This window comes from Eptatretus burgeri, chromosome 17, assembly GCF_056783735.1.
Source record: "Eptatretus burgeri isolate ZD-2024b chromosome 17, Ebu_testis_v1, whole genome shotgun sequence".
In the NCBI taxonomy this organism is placed as follows: domain Eukaryota; kingdom Metazoa; phylum Chordata; class Myxini; order Myxiniformes; family Myxinidae; genus Eptatretus; species Eptatretus burgeri.
In genome coordinates this window covers 28127461-28144960 of record NC_140977.1, presented here as the reverse complement: position 1 = coordinate 28144960, position 17500 = coordinate 28127461, and the positions used below count along the sequence as shown (strand labels likewise).

Below are 17500 nucleotides of genomic sequence, written 5' to 3'. Positions count from 1 at the left end.
AATGGGCTAAAATGCCGGCACACGTCAAATTCGTTATGGGTAAGTTTGTATACGTTAAGACTATGCTGAAAAACACTGCCATACGTCGTAGTACGCTGGCTTTCATCGTTGTACTTTGCGGTTGTCCTCAAATTTTAGCATGCTTGACTCACACGTTCCGCTACGCTGGCCATAAGTTGAAGGCACGTTATGCGATCATTGACACATGTCGACACATGTTACTTGCAAGTTACTCATAAGTCGAAACACGTCGAGGTAATGATTAGCGCACCCGAAACTTATTTCTAACCTATGAGTAACGTGTTGTAGGCACGTTACACGATCATTGACACACGTTACTTGAAAGTTACTCATAAGTCGAAACATGTCGAGGTAATGCTTAGCGTACCCAAAACTTATTTCTAACCTATGAGTAACGTGCTTTGAACCTATGTGTAACATACCTCCAACGCATTTTGACGTATGTAGACGTATTTGATTGACGTCTTCCGGACGACCACAAACTTACTGAACGTGTTTCTAATTTACAGCTACCGTATAATGGCGTATTGGCAGCGTTAAAAAAAAAAACAATAACTTCCATATTTCGTCACGTGCCGTTACATCACATCAGATTGCCTCTTCAGTTTGCTCACGTCTTATTCTTAGTTCCTCCTCTGTGAATATTTTCTGTTTGAGGATATTGTTACGTCGACATCAAAACTTAAAAGCAAATGTCCGAATATATTTTAAAATTCGTGATAGACTAAAAAATAAAAAAAATAAAAGAACAACAACAACAACAACAACAACAACAACAACAACTTCAGATATTTCGTCACGTGCCTTCACGGAGCCAAGGAGAAAAAAAGAAAATGTACCTTGACGGAGAAAATAAGTTTCGGGTATGCTAAACATTACCTCGACGCGTTTCGACTTATGAGTAACTTACAAGGAACTTGTGTCCACGTGTGTCAACGATCGCATATCATGCCTACAACTTATTCCCAGCGTAGCGGAACGTGTGAGCCATATGGCGAGTACGTCGTAAAATTTTCAGCATGCTTGAAATTTCACGACGTACTAAACGTACCACGAAATATAACAGCGTACTTCATCGTTTTTCAGCGTGCTCTTGACGTATACACAACTTACCCATACCGTATTCGACGTGTGCCAGCGTTTTAGACACATTTTTCATAGGCCGGCATACGGTGACTAAATAGTCAAGGTGTGACTGCGTGGTTGACACTTCCAATTCTCAGGCGGTTATGATTTAAATCGGCGTGCGGCAGGTTTTTAACAGGCTACGCCACGAGTTCGTCGGTGATACGTGCAGCGCGCTATGCCCAAGTTAAACTATCGTTGGGCATAGGTTGTGAACGTCGACAACAGGCTAAGCATTCGTTGGTATGTTATCTATAAGACAACGAAACGTTGTGTGCCCGTTACTAATATGTTATGCATACAACCAACACGTTATGAATACGACCAAAACTTTTTTAAAAACATCAAAATTTCAGCGTACGCCAAAGTTTTACATACTTTTTATACATTGCCATTGCTGGCTAAATCTTCAAGGTGTGACAGCGCCTTTACATACACCATCTCTTCTGAGGATTAAGACTATGAGGTGCCGTTCTAGTTTCTTTCCCATAATGCATCACTTTGGAACCCTCTACCTGCATCCTGCTTCCCCCTCAATTCTAACCTATCTCAGTTCAAGAGGAATGTCAGTAGATTTCTGATTTGTCATTAATATCTATACTTTCCTTTGTGTACCCCCAGCTTGGGTGGCCTTTGACTTTGTGGTGGGAGAATGTCCATAAAAACGATAAATAAATAAAGTGTTCTCAAGCCAGTTTTTCTGTCTCTTCCTGATAGACCGGGAGCCCAGGGCCCTGAGCTCAAACGAACGAGGTACTAATATCTGAGCACAGGGCATGAATGGAGTATCAAAAGACATATAGAAAGTTATTTCTGCTGGGTACCACCCTCTGCGTAAGGATCCTGGTGACCCTCCAAAGGGGTCCTTAAAATTGGCTTGATCAAACATTGGAAGTACCAGTTGGTATCACTTCCATATGATGCATATGACCAACCTTACAACAAAACCACATGTGACAGACATGCCTACTACTGCAAAAGGCCCCCCAGAAGCCCCAACAAGGGCCCCCCAAAAAAGGGGCGAGCTCAAACATTGGAGGTACTAGATAAAACCAGTTTTAAAATCATATATACATCCCACAGAGTGCAAAATGTCCATTACCAGACAAATTGTTTGCTGCATTGGCCCTATCAGAACCCCCAAAAGTAAGCCCCTGAGACCCTTGATACAACTAGTCCAGCTCAAACATTGGAGGTACTAGGATGATAAAACCAGGTTTAAATTCATATCTACATCCCACAGAGTGTAAAATGTCCATTACCAGACAGATTGTCTGCTGCATTGGCCCTACCAGAACCCCCAAAAGTGAGCTCTAAAAAGGGCAAAACATTACAGCAGACCAAAAATACACAATTGGCATAATTTTGCACATTATGCCAGCACACCATTACCATAGGAAACATTATGTTTAACAATTAAACAAAAAAACTACAAAATACTAATAAGCCTACGGGTATCACACTATGAACTAGTAAACTCGGAAAAACTACAGGCTCATATTGTACTGAAACACTCGGAAATATACGAAGACATAAATAGTTCTGTTTCCTAACTTCTCTGAACATTCTTTTCCGAGTTTGGAGATGTTATCTTCGGAGAGGTCAGGGAACATTAGAACTGTAATTACTTCCAAAGATATCAGAGTTCGGAGACGTTAGAAGTTAGGAAACAATAGAAATATTTATGTCTTTGTATATTTCCGAGTGTTTCAGTACAATATGAGCCTGTAGTTTTTCCGAGTTTACTGGTTCATAGTGTGATACCAGTAGGCTTATTAGTATTTTCTATTTATTTTGTTAAATTGTTAAACATAAATGTTTCCTATGGTCATGGTGTGCCGGCATAATGTGCAAAATTATGCCAATTGTATATTTTTGGTGTACTGTAATGTTTTGCCCTTTTTAGAGCTCACTTTTGGGGGTTCTGGTAGGGCCAATGCAGCAGACAATTTGTCTGGTAATGGACATTTTACACTCTGTGGGATGTATATATGATTTTAAAACTGGTTTTATCTCGTACCTCCAATGTTTGAGCTAGCCCCTTTTTGGGGGGCCCTTGTTGGGGCTTCTGGGGGGCCTTTTGCAGTAGTAGGCACGTCTGTCACATGTGGTTTTTGTTGTAAGGTTGGTCATATGCATCATATGGAAGTGATACCAACTGGTACTTCCAATGTTTGATCTAGCCAATTTTAAGGACCCCTTTGGACGGTCACCAGGGTCCTTACGCAGAGGGTGGTACCCGGCAGAAATAACTTTCTATATGTCTTTTGATACTCCATTCATGCCCCTGTGCTCAGATATTAGTACCTTGTTCGTTTCAGCTCAGGGCCCTGGGCTCCCGGTCTATGATGATCTCGAGCACCTCCTCTCCAGCACTTCTTCATTTCTCTTGTGTTCAACCCATCCAGTCCTTTCCAACAATATCCACACCGACATTTTATTCGCTTCCTGTGTCATGAAGTCCTCCTTTCTCAAGGTCCAACAAAAACCGTACAGCAGGAAGTACGACAACATTTTTTTTCCCAGTACACATGTAGAGAGAGGGAGAGCTGAGAATATATATATATAGAAACAAAAGTCCACAAGAAGAAGGTGCACCCTATACTCATGCCTCCACTTGAAATGATTACATCTTGTTCTTATGATACGAGATGTACTCGAACTCTCGAAACAGTGTTGGTGATGCCGAAGCATTTTATTGGTAAAAGGGTTGTACTGGGTGGTTTGTCACAATCTTGCCAGCAGTAGTAGGGGCAGGAATTTGTAATTCGTCCAGGGTGCCGGCGATAGCTCACCTACTCTTCACGAAGGGCACCGTGGAATCTTTAACGCCCGCCAACTAACTCCGCCAGATGGGACGTCCGTGTAACGTCCATCTGAGGGACGGCATCACACACGCCGATTAATCTGCCCACCTGCGAAACACTAGGACAGCAGTTTACAGCTGGGTCAGGATTCAAACCCAAGATAGACATCTCAGAGGAGTGTGTGTGTACCTGCAGGCCATCCTGCCAGCCCTCGTCCTCATCGGTATTATAATCAGACTGCACATGCACGTTCAATGTAAATAGACAGTTGAAGGTGAAAATGTGTTCAAAAAAACTGCTGCATCAATATACATTATACAACCACCAATTACAACTGACAACAGAACAGGAAGTGATCATTTCAAAGAACTTACACAACACTGTAGTACTACTACAGTGGTTTGTACACATGTTATTAGAACAAGGCTCAACAAATTCATCCAGTATAGCAAATGCAGCCAACCTACAACGAAACACATACTGCTGCATTATTTAAATAAATAATAAACGCTAGAACACGAAGCAGGAGCGAAGGAAGCGCTTTTCACGGGTGCCAGGTCCGCCTTCTCTTCTGCCAATGGCTTGGGAAGTCCTGAAGTTGAGGAAGCCACAAAGCTTCCTCCACAAGTTATTCCCAAAATAATTTCCTTAATGACCGCAGTGGAAAAAAATAAATAAATAAAGAACGAGAGTTGAAAGGAGACATCGACGAAACTGTTTGAATTAACCAAGAGGAGGAAATTCAATGTTTTCTAGTCTCAGGAAAGTCAAGACGTTTGAAGGGATTTCCCGTTACCTCTTCTGTCCAGTCGCCTCCATGGCCTTTCCCGTCAACTCAGAGAGACGGGAGAAAGCTCGACATGTTTCCTTTCCCTTGGTGTTGCCTATTCGTCGATCGAGATCTCAATCGGTGTGCTGTTGTACCTCCTCAGCCTCGCTAACCGAGCACCCCCCGATCCTTAGGCCAAAAGCGGAAGTCGGAAGCTATTTTATCTTTCTTTCCCTTCAAATGGTATTTATCCTTATAAACCCTGTTAGTAAATCTCAACTTTGAGAGGATGTATATATTTAACAGATCTTCATCGTTGCCTTGGTTTTTGTTGAACTTTTGTCACTCAATGCACAACACTTAAAAGGGAGAGAGGGAAAACGTTCAAGCCGAGCTCGGTTGATATATCAACGCGAACCGTTGGGTTCTCGATTTCCGGTGGGAAGCGTTCCATTAAACTATGAGAGTCGTTATTAGCAATGATAGCAATAATAATAATAATAATATTAATAATAACGAGTTGAATCACGTGGTAAAAATCAACAGAAGGAGAAAAAAAACAAGCTCAAATGAGCTAAGATCCTCATCCTCTTAATGATGACGTCATAAAAACGAATATGACGTCATTGTGATGTATCAGGTTTGCGATAAATTATCTGTGCTATTGCCCGGCTTGATTCCCGTAAACGGAATTCAAAAAGCTTGCCTAGTTTCGGAGATAATGGTATAGGCGATTTCCATTAGCGGCGATATTATGACGTCAACTTTTTTTTCTAGGAAGAATTTCCAAAATCGGAGATGGTTACTGCCTGCGCGTGGGCTTTCTGCAAATACATGGCAAGTTTCACGAAGATCCGATGGAAACTCTGGGTTGTGAAACAAAAAATAGGAATGACGTCATAAAACTTGATGTGACGTCATAGTGATGCATCATATGTGCGGTAATTCATCTCTGCTAATGCCCTGTTCGATTCCCGTAAACAGAATTCAAAAAGCTTGCCGAGTTTCGGAGATAATTTTTTAGGCGATTTCCATTAGCGGAGATATTTTGACGTCATAACCTTTTTTTTCTAGGATGAATTTCCAAAATCGGAGATGGTTACTGTCTGCGCAGGGAATTTTTACATATATATGCAAAGTTTCAGGAAGTTTCGATGAAAACTGTAGGCTGTAAAACAAAAAAGTCCATAAGAAGAAGATGAAGAACCAGAACGTGAGTAAGACTTAGAGATCCTCCACGAGGGTCTAAAAAAAAACATAAAAAAGAAAAAGACAAAAAAGAAGCTTTTATTGTTATTTTTTAACTGGTTTTTGAAGGCCATAATTAAAACGGCGCATTTTGTGAAGCACACACCTCCGCCAGGTGAACAGTTTACGTTTTGTATCCACCGATAGGGTGTTTCTGGATCGGCTTGTTCATGTTCATCAATTCACCGGCAACATCAAGGATGGTGGTCTTGAAGGCACTCCACATCTCTTCAGGAATCCCCCAAAGCACCCAGATCCCCCCCCCCAAATCCCCACTCAGCTTGTTCGCAAACTCCTCAGCTAACCTCTCATCCTTGAGCTTGTCAAGAACCAGCCTCGGCTGGGATGGTACAATTCTCCCGGATTTAAGGTGCAACTTCAGAGTTGCTGCAACAAGCCTGTGGTCAGTATTGAGGAACTGAGCACTCCGGTAGACTCCACAGTTCTGGATCATCCTCCAGCGACCATCAACGAGCACATGGTCAATCTCCTTTGCCATAACACCAGCGTTGGAATAGCAAGTCCAGCGATGAGCTTGTGGGCGCTGAAACCATGAACTGGCCACCCTAAGTCCATGACTTCTTGCAAAGTCGAGGAACTCAGTGCTATTCTGGTTCACAGTTCCAGACCCATGGGACCAACACACGTGTCATAACCATCGCTATCAGTTCCAGTCGATGCATTGAAATCCCCCCAAGGCTAGAAGAGTATCTCGCCTGGGGCACTGATCAACCACAGACTCGAGCTTGGCATCAAATGCGTCCTTCACGGTGAAAACACTCGCCTCAGTCGGAGCATAAACAGAGACCAGGGAAACGACACGTGAGTGATGAATCCTTAGTCTCATAATACGCTCGTTGACCAGTGTTACCTAAATTATTATTGGAGTCAGCTTATTGGACACAGGTACAGCAACTCCTTGGGCATGGTAATCATCAGAGCCACGAGACCAATAGTAGGTGTAACCACCCGCCATGATCTCGCCGCAATCCGGTCTCCGAACCTCAGAGAGTGCTGCAATCCCGATGTCCAAATGCTTGATCTCAGATGATAACAGAGACAGGTGATCATCCTCTCTTAGGGATAGGACTTTCCAGGTACCCACCCGAAGGGTCCACCTAAGGTTAACACAAGGAGACCACCGTCTGGCGGATGACACCTCAGCACCACCCTGACGCACACTACCGCAATCTAACCCGGGAAGGTTACCCTGTGGTTTTCCTTCTATCACCAAAGAATGGGGGTCCCGAAGGCTTTACTCCAATCCCGTCATCCGGTGAGCTGCCCGGCAGAATGAAGCTGCACAGGAGGTACTCCAACGGAGTGGGTTTTCAATTTTATTTTCGGTTTTCTTCTGTTTTACAGAGTGAAGAGTTTTACGATGGCCGGAGTGCAAATCCTGCCACCAACCTCCAAAAGAAAAAGGGGGACAATTACATGTGAGACAAAAAATTACATGCGAGACAAAAAATTACATGTGGGACAAAAAATTACATGTGGGACAAAAAATTACATGCATACGAGACAGTTAACCTGTAATTGAAATTTCACTGATTACAAGTTATGACCGTTTATGCTTGATAGTTTGACATTGACTTCACACTTCACATTTTATTGTCTATACTTTTTAAAATGAAGGATTCATGATTCAAAAAAATAAATAAAAAAAGGAGTCATTCCAGTATTAATATATAGATATATATATATTGTTGTGGTTGACCAAATTCGCAAACCACCATTCAGGTCCCTTAGGTGAGATATCTCTGTAAGTATATGTGTAGTTAGGCCCAAACCCGTTGTCTAGAGGGAATAAATGTCATTCATGCGGGCTGCGACTCTTCAGGATAGCCGTTTTTCTTTTACTATCTTTATTTTGGACCAGCCGCCATTATTACCACCACCAACCACGTCTCAACAGCCATCACACAACAACCACCAACCACAACGCCGCTTCACAACAACAACCACCAACCACAACGCCGCTTCACAACAACGACCACCAACCACAACGCCGCTTCACAACAACAACCACCAACCACAACGCCGCTTCACCACAACCGCCACGACCTTTACCGTCACAACTCGCCACCATCGCATCACCGTCATTTCCACGCCACTTGTGGGCGCCGATGCTGGACTCGTGCGGGGCGCGCACCGAGCAGCGTGTTCAAAAACATCACGGACTTTCCACAGAAAACGGATCAAAAACGACTCACGCCCACTTTTGTTCCGTCCAATCGGTGAGCGAGGGGCGATTTGGCCCCGCCTCCAGGGCGTTGGAGGGCGGTCGCTATATGCAAATACATGGATCAAAAAGCATTCACGCCCACTTTTCCTCGGGCCAATGGGGAGCCAGCAAGAGAAGTGAAGGGTCGGAGCCAGAGGGTCAAGGGTGAAAGAGCGAAGCCACGTGGCTTATATAGACGGCTGCGTTCGTTAGTCAAGGGTTCAGTTGGAAGTTGAGTGGAGTGTGCGGAGTTCAAGAGTCGTCGGTGGAGCTGGAAAGAAGTGGTACTAGTCAGAGTGAAGAGGACGGAGCTGTGGAGAGGTGACGGCGGCGAAGGCGGACGAGGGGGTGCTCGCGTCGGTGCCGGGAGCGGCACAGGGAGAGGCCAGCAACGCGACCGAGGTGGAGGAGGAGACGCTCGCCGCGGGACCCGAGACAGGGTGAAATCCTCCTTCCCCCGAGCATCAGCAACCCCCTCCTGTTTCCCCCCGCGCTGAGATAGTGCGACAAAGGGGGCCCCTCTCCCACCCCCTACCAGACACTGTCCGCGAGGCCCGCGGAGTTGAGGCGCCGCCGCCGCTCTGCGTCACATCATCAGACGGGTAGGCCCGACACGGTCTCGGCCCCAGGCCCGCCTCATCCTGGAGGGTGGTTCTCTTTTCTTTTGCTTTGGGAATATGTGTTGTCGGCGCCGTCTGTGAAGTAAAATTGTATAAGTGTTGCCGTGTGCCCGGTAGTCGGATAGATCTGCATTGTTGCATTTGCTTTTTGTGTAATATTGCATTGTCTTCTTCTTTTACATGTGCTTTTGGTGGAATTGTATATGTGTGCTTTCCGTTCATCGCGAAATAAATGTGCTTATTGTTGAACTGTTTTCCCGCTTCGCTTCGTCTTTTCTTTCATTGAATCTCCATCTTGCTTCACGTAAAGGGTTGGTCGTGGGCTAAGACGCCCGATAATTAATCGAACCGTCGAGTCCGACGAATAACACCGCTCGGTTATCCCGATAGTATGGAACGGGTCGCTTAAGTGGCCCGTGTCCGAAGTCGACCTGCGGTGAGGTCCGATCGCCCGGTCTACCCTCCGTGTGGGTACTTAGGTAGGTCGAATTTGGCGAGCAACCCTATCCCACGCGGGGGCCGATTGGCACGATCGCGGTGAGACCGAAAGGTCCACCCGTGACTGGTTCCCGGCGTTAGTCCGAGAGGGTCACGACTGGATTGTCCGTCCGGTGGGCGACGTGCCGCGATTCAAGTTACGTGGCCGTCAGCACGCCGGCGGGCGCGAATCCGCAACAATATATATATATATATATATATATATATATATATATATATATATATATATATATATATATATATATATATATATATATATATATATATATATATATATATATATATATATATATATATATATATATTTATACTGTTCAAAAAGTGTGTTCAAAAAGTATCCAACCTTAATTTTTTGTGCGTAAACAAATGAAGCAAGGAAGGCGTGGTTTGGTGCACGTATGTAGGCGATCCTAATCCGTATATGTGAATATTTTCCTGCCTGCAGAAGCTGTCAGTCGCCGACAGACCGCCGATGAGTGAGGAAGTGTAAGTGAGCGCCGTCGGATTTTCGTTTTTGACAAAATGATGGATCACTGTGGTCTCATCGCCAGTGATCACTGTGTTGTAGAAGTTGGGATCGCTGTTCACAGTCTCTAGCATGTCCTGTGCGATCTCCAAACGGAGTTGCTTCTGCTCGATCGTTAGCAGCTTTGGCACGAACTTCGCTGAGGTTCTCCTTAAGCCCAAATCCTCAGTCACAATGGAATGAACGGATCCAATGCTGACGCCCGCCTCGTCTGCAAGTTCTCTGATCGTGATTCGACGATCCTGCATCAGCAGGGTCCTCACTTGGTCAATGACGATCTCATTTCGGGATGTTGAGGGCCTACCAGAACGTGCCTCACTTTCCACTGATGTGTGACTGACCATCTTTCAAGCGGTTGTACCACTCTTTTATCTGTATGGTGCCCATTGCTTCGTTCCCGAAGGCCTGTTGAATCTTGCGGATCGTTTCCACTTGTGAATCGCCAAGCTTTACACAAAATTTGATGCAGTAGCGTTGTTCAAGTTTTTCCGTCATTTTGTCAAAAACGAAAATCCGACGGCGCTCACTTACACTTCCTCACTCATCGGCGGTCTGTCGGCGACTGACAGCTTCTGCAGGCGGGAAAATATTCACATATACGGATTAGGATCGCCTACATACGTGCACCAAACCTCGCCTCCCTAGCTTCATTTGTTTACGCACAAAAAATTAAGGTTGGATACTTTTTGAACACACCTCGTATACTGGTTGTAAGGGAAGTGACGTGTTCTTGCCACACCTCCCACACACCCTTTGCCTGGACCTCTGTGATGGCCGTGCGTTGTATTGGTCTCGTGTCGAGCAAATAAAGCTGCTCTGTTTCCTCACAGAATGACATCTTGTTTGTTGTCCAATTGTACGGTACACATCGGGAGGAGGTGACTACTTAAACTGGCGATCCATCGAACTTGACACCCAAGTTGTGTATTTTTGCAAATACCACTTGAAATTCACAGCCCTATGAAAAAAAATTAAGCAACAGGGAACCGTGTGGCCATAAACAATGCATCACAGAAAGGGTTAACGAAACATGGTAAAACGCATTTTGAGAGGTTGACTATAATCAGTAATGATAAGGAGGTTCCAAGTAAGACAACAAACATACATACTGTTGTGGTTACCAAATTCGCAAACCACCATTCAGGTCCCTTAGGTGAGATATCTCCGTAAGTATATGTGTAGTTAGGCCCAAACCCGTTGTCTAGTGGGAATAAATGTTATTCATGCGTGCTGCGACTCTTCAGGATAGCCGTTTTTCTTTTACTATCTTTATTTTGGACCAACCGCCATTGTTACCACCACCAACCACAACATCAACCACCCACCGCGGCGCCGCTTCACGTCACACCTCGCAACCGTCGCATCGCCACCGTTCTTGCGCCGCTTGTGGGTACCGGTGTTGGACTCGTGCAGGGCGCGCGCCGAACAGCGTGTACAAAACCACGGATTTTCCGCTTCAAAAACGGATCAAAAACGACACACGCCCACTTTTGTTCCGTCCAATCGGTGAGCGAGGGGCGATTTGGCCCCGCCTCCAGGGCGTTGGAGGGCGATTGCTATATGCAAATTTATGGATCAAAATGCATTCACGCCCACTTTTTCTCGGGCCAATGGGGAGCGAGGTGAAAGGTCGGAGGCAGAGGGTCAAAGATGAGAAGGCGAAGCCACGGGGCTTATATAAGCGGCCGCGTTCGTCAGTCAAGTTAAAAAAGAGTTAAGACTTCGCAGTCGGTGGAGTTGGGAAGAAGAAGCAAGAAGGAGTTGGTCGTCGTTGTGTGCGTTGGAGTCGGAGCGAAGGGGACGGAGCTGTGGAGAGGCGGCGAGGGCAGACGAGGGGGTGCTCGCGTCGTGCCGGGAGCTGCACACCAGGGAGGCCGACGGCGCGACCTGGTCGAGGTGGAGACGCTCGTCGCGGGACTCGAGGCAGAGTAGAAATCCTCCTTTCCCCCGAGCATCAGCAACCCCCTCCTGTCTCCCCCCGCGCTGAGATAGTGCGACCAAGGGGGCCCCTTTCCCACCCCCTACCAGACACTGTCCGCGAGGCCCGCGGAGTTGAGGCACCATCGCCGCTCCGCGTCTCATCACCAGACGGGTAGGCCCGACCCGGTCTCGGCCTCAGGCCCGCCTCATCCTTGAGGGTTCTCTTTTCTTTTGTTTTTGGGAATGTGTGTTGTCGGCGCCGTCTGTGAAGTAAAATTGTATAAGTGTTGCCGTGTGCTCGCGTAATCGGTATTAGATCTGCATTGTCGCATTTGCTTTTTTTGTAAAATTGCATTGTGTTTCTTTTCCTTTTCTATGTGCTTTTGGTGGAATTGTATATGTGCGCTTTCCGTTCATCGCGAATAAATGTGCTTTGTGTTGAACTGTTTCCCGCTTCGCTTCGTCATTTCTTTCATTGAATCCTCATCTTGCTTCACGTAAAGGGTTGGTAGTGGGCTGAATACGCCCGATAATTAATCGAACCGTCGAGGTCGACGAATAACACCGCTCGGTTATCCCGATAGTACGGAACGGGTCGCTTAAGTGGCCCGTGTCCGAAGTCGACCTGCGGCGAGGTGCGATCGCCCGGTCTACCCTCCGTGTGGGTACTTAGGTAGGTCGAATTTGGCGAGCAACCCTATCCCATGCGGGGGCCGATTGGCTCGATCGCGGTGAGACCGAAAGGTCCACCCGTGACTGGTTCCCGGCGTTAGTCCGAGAGGGTCACGACTGGATTGTCCGTCCGGTGGGCGACGTGCCGCGATTCGAGTTACGTGGCCGTCAGCACGCCGGCGGTCGCGAATCCGTAACAATACATACATAACATTTCTCAAAAAAGACATTTCTATTATGTCACTCAACAGACATTAAACAATGGGATTGATTGTAAGGCACAAGTCCATTCATTCCGCAGGACCTGACGTTCACATATCTCTGACTCCATCAAGATGGCGTCTCCCTCGCGTTCCACATGCCCCTCTGCCTTGCATCATCATCTTCCTCACAATCTCTCAACATCCAGCAATTCAACAAGAAGAAGAACAAATATGGAAAGAATATAACACCTAAGAAAGAACACAACCATTTTTACTTTTTTCGTTTCCAGTTATTGCCTGTGACGGGTGACGTCACATTCACCGGAAATGTGACGGGTGACGTCACATTTACCGGAAATAGCGTCGCCACAATAAAGAGCAGTGTTGCCTGTTAACAGAGACCAAGTGATGATAAATGGCGATGAATGTGAAATAATCTTGACAATAATTCTTTGAGAAATGTTCGTTCATTCACAAGCATCAAACCACATCATTCTCTACCATTTCATTCATTTTTGGTTCACGAAAAAATATTTTCACGAAAAAAAGAAGTGACCACTGTATTCGTTATTGTTGTATGTCTGTTGGGTAGTCGATCCAGTCGGGGAAAAAATATTTCGAAACGAAAATTTTTTTTTGATCTACCCTTATTATCAGTATCTCCGTCGATATGTTTGTTGGGTAGTCGATAAAGTCGAAAAAAAAATTTTTTTTTTTTGATCTACCCTTATCACTTTTTCCGTCGATATGTTTGTCTGTTTGTCTGTCTGTTCGGTCCAGTGCTCTGTTAATACAATGGCGATTTCGATGAAACTTGGTGGGTAGGTTCATACCATGACCGAGTTGTGTGCAAATGAGAACCGTTGCTATGGAGACCACCGTTGCCTAGTAACGGGACTTTGAAATTTTTGAAAAATCATAAAAAAATTATTTTTTCGAAAATGAAAAATCGAGCCACGAGTGACTGTGGGCAGTACATTCAGCCATATTGTCAAAAATTTCCAGCCAAATCCTATGAAAACTGTTGGAGAAGATAGACTTTGAATGAACCCTGGTCGAACACTAAAAAAACGAAGTTCGTTATATCTCAGACACTATGAGTCAGATATACATGAAACTGGTATGGTAGGTTCATGGTATCTCCTAGTTATGTGTGAGAAAGAACCGTTGCTATGGACCCCTCCGTTGCCTAGCAACGGCCGAAAAATCTCTAAATGTGGGGGTATTTTAACGAAAAAACAATCTGCAGCATTAACCCTTGAAGCTAGAATCATGAATTTTTTTTGTGCTTAATCCTCAGGTCATTCCCCATCGAAAGGGCCCATCGCGTCAGGTTCTATTGGGTAGGCGACTACCCATGTCCGCCTACCGGCTTGTCTGTCTGTCTGTCTGTTCAGTCCAGTGCTCCGTTAATACAATGGCGATTTCGATGAAACTTGGTTGGTAGGTTCATACCATGACCTAGTTGTGTGCAAATGAGAACCGTTGCTATGGACACCACCGTTGCCTAGCAACGGGACTTTGAAATTTTTGAAAAATCATAAAAAATTCATTTTTTCGAAAATCAAACATCGGGCCATGAGAGACTGTGGGGAGTACATTCAGCCATATTGTCAAAAATTTCCAGCCAAATCCGATGAAAACTGTCGGAGAAGATAAAGACTTTGAATGAACCCTGGTCGAAAACAATAAAAAAACGAAGTTCGTTATATCTCAGACACTATGGGTCAGATATACATGAAACTGGTATGGTAGGTTCATGGTATGTCCTAGTTATGTGTGAGAAAGAACCGTTGCTATAGACCCCTCCGTTGCCTAGCAACGGCCGAAAAACCTCTAAATGTGGGGGTATTTTAACGAAAAAACAATCTGCAGCATTAACCCTTGAAGCTAGAATCATGAATTTTCTTGTGCTTAATCCTCAGGTCATTCCCGATCAAGTCAGGTTCTATTGGGTAGTCGACTACCCATGTCCGCCTACCGGCTTGTATGTCTGTCTGTCTGTCTGTCCCAAGCATAGCTCCGTGAGTTTTGATCCGATCCTGATAAAATTTTGGTGTGAGGTTTCTATCATGATCTCGTTGTGTTTTCCTGAGAATGGACGTGGTGCGCCCATTATGGGCGGAGCCACGCCCAAAAAAACATGTGTTTTTAGGGGGTAGCCGATTTCAATTTGCATCTTCTCCTTGGGGGTTTGTCGATTCTGACAGGGGTTTCGGTATTTGGTTAGCCCAATGACACCTGCATAGCCCCACGGAGCTCGATTTTTCATTTTCGTCCCAAGGTGATATAGAAAGATGATATAGAGATGTGGACGAGTTATGACAAAACGAGGTGGATGAGATGGTTACGTGACAAGAACAAGCGGATTGTTCCCCGTCCCATCCCTCTCCCTTCCACAGTTCACCCAATGTGTCTGTTCCCCACTGTTTTGTCCCTTCCACTCCCGCCCCTCTTGTCTCATGCCCCCTTGCTGTGAGTTGTGTGTTAGCTCTCATACGAGCCTCGACAAGGTATACAAAAAAAAAAAAGGTCAAGGCCACAAGGTCACGAACTTAGAAAATTGCGAATTTTATTTTTATGGGGTAGCCAATTTCAATTTGCATCTTCTCCTCGGTGGTTTGTTGAATCTGGCAGGGATTTCAGTATTTGGTTAGCCCAATAGCACCTGCATAGCCCCATGGAGCTCGATTTTTCATTTTCATCCCAAGGTCAAGGTCACAAGGTCACGAACTTAGAAAATTGCAAATTTTGACATAAAAATCATACGACCGCCAAAACTTTGAGAGCTAGGATGACAATATTTTTTATGCTTAATCTTGAGGTCATTCCCCACCTAAAGTCTTGAAACCATTTTGCTCTATCTCGAACACCTTGCCCGTGGCACCCCCTTCACGTTTGTTTTTACGCTGATTTCATCAAAGTATGGATAATCCGAGGAGTGTGAAATGCCATATAGCCTATATGACGTTATATTGTTCCTGGAATGTTCCGGAGGAAGTTTTGCACCAAAGGTCATAATCCTTGACCTTTGACCTTAAAAGGCCACAAAGGTCAAATTTTCAAATTTGTGGAAATCGAACCGGGTTTTCGACCTTCTTCGACGAACTAACTCCAATAAGCTATAGCACGTATCCTGTTTCCTTATTTTAATGTCCACAACATTGTTTTGTGACCTTTAAAGGTTATGCAAAGGTCAAATTTTTAAAGTTGTTGAACGAAACCGGGTTTTCGACATTTTGCAGTGAATAACCTGTCACTCGGGTTTTAATGATAAGAAAATGGGTCAAATCTGCAAAATACGGGTCACTTGTCATGAAAGATGATACAGAGATGAGTGGGGCATCCGTGGGAAACCCCTGGTCATATAGTGAAGCGGCCAGCCCATGAAAAAGGCCCTAAAAATGAGTATCCCCTCCCAGTGGTAGAACAAAACAAGACCTGTTTTAAATGAACTAGTACGTGCCCGTACGTGCGTGGCCGTACGTGCAAAAAAAAAAGAACATTTGTGACGTCAATAGTGACGTCATAGCACCGTGTCCTGTCATTGGTTTGGTAAATAAATAGCCATAACTTCGGAACCACTTGTCAGATTAATATCAAACCTTGAAAAGGCACATCCTCAGGGCCCCAGCAATATACCTGGCAAGTTTCAATTAGATCGGACCAGTGGTTGTCGAGAAACAGCGGTCACAGACACAAACACACAAACACACACACGCACGCACGCACGCACGCACGCACGCACGCACGCACGCACACACACACATATTGCTGGAATTATAGATAGATGCACCGTCTTTGGGCAGTGTATAATACACCGCTGTTGCAATCGCTGACGTGCATTACTTCGTTTTCTTTGCATGAGTTGTAATCAAAATATACCTTTGTTTCTTCAAAAGGTAACTATGATATAAAGGTAACTTAATGATAACTTCCCCTCGCCACATCGCGTCTGACCAGATACATTGAAAACAGCAATTAGAATGAATTGTGTATAAACGCCAATGTTTGTCCTATTTTCTCACCTTTTGCTGAAAATGAAACTCGAGCCATCTTAACTACAAAAAAAGAAAATGAGAAAGTGAATTAGAGTTAAGATGTTGATGTGAGGGACCAGGCGTAGTGGCGTGCGCCTGTAATCTGGCTACTCAGAGGCTTGGGTTGGAGGATCGCTTGAGGACGGGTGCTCTACACTGGGCCACGCGATGAGAGGGTGGAGAGCAGCCTGGAATCATGGCGAAACACAATCCTTATCCCTGTGCCGTAAGAGGTGACCAGGGTTGCGTCAGGAAGGCCATCTGGCATAAAACCTGTGCCAAATCAGTATGCAGATCATAACGGATGATCTGCTGTGGCGACCCCTAACGGGAGCAGCCGAAAGACGAACAACAACAACATGTAGCTGTGAGGGAGTCTGAATGGACTTTATATTACAGGCTTTAACGTAATTTAAAATGCATTTTTGTCTAAAAACGTAAATTTTCTTCACGTTTTTTGCATCCAAAACTTAAACCATTTTAGTGACGATAAAAAAAAGAAATCAGATGTCGAATTAGAGTTAAGATTAAGCCGTGAGAGTGTAAGAAAGTGTGAGCCTTGCAAAAGAGACTACACCGAGCGAACAAAATGGCGGCGATTTGATTTTCAAGCCCCATTTGAAGGTTGTAAAGGGTCTGAGATTTTCGGGGACTTCCGGGGTCTTAAGGTTCTTAAAGGTCGAATGGAATTCATACACATACTCATGTTCTGTGAGGATAAACAAAAAAACAGACAAACAAATGAAAAATCACTCATAAAGCGACAGCAAAACAGAACAAATTAGAATGGCACTTGGTAGAGCGCATACCTCCGCCAGACTGAA

At 45.0% G+C, this 17500-nt stretch overlaps 1 protein-coding gene across 4 annotated transcripts in view; it reads right to left on the bottom strand.

The window, feature by feature from the left end:
- The window catches only part of LOC147009625 (serine/threonine-protein kinase 4-like), a 76066-nt gene extending 71089 nt beyond the window's left edge, over window positions 1-4977 (bottom strand). For 2 of the 4 annotated variants that reach the window (XM_085862569.1, XM_085862571.1), the window contains exon 1: window positions 4750-4977. In XM_085862569.1, the coding sequence (XP_085718695.1) occupies window positions 4750-4772 (23 nt within the window). In that variant the 5' untranslated portion in view covers window positions 4773-4977. Of the gene's footprint in view, window positions 1-3941; window positions 4023-4749 lie in introns of all 4 variants that reach the window. The other 2 variants (XM_085862573.1, XM_085862570.1) reach the window with 2 other exon arrangements.
- Between the last annotated feature and the right edge of the window lie 12523 nt (window positions 4978-17500).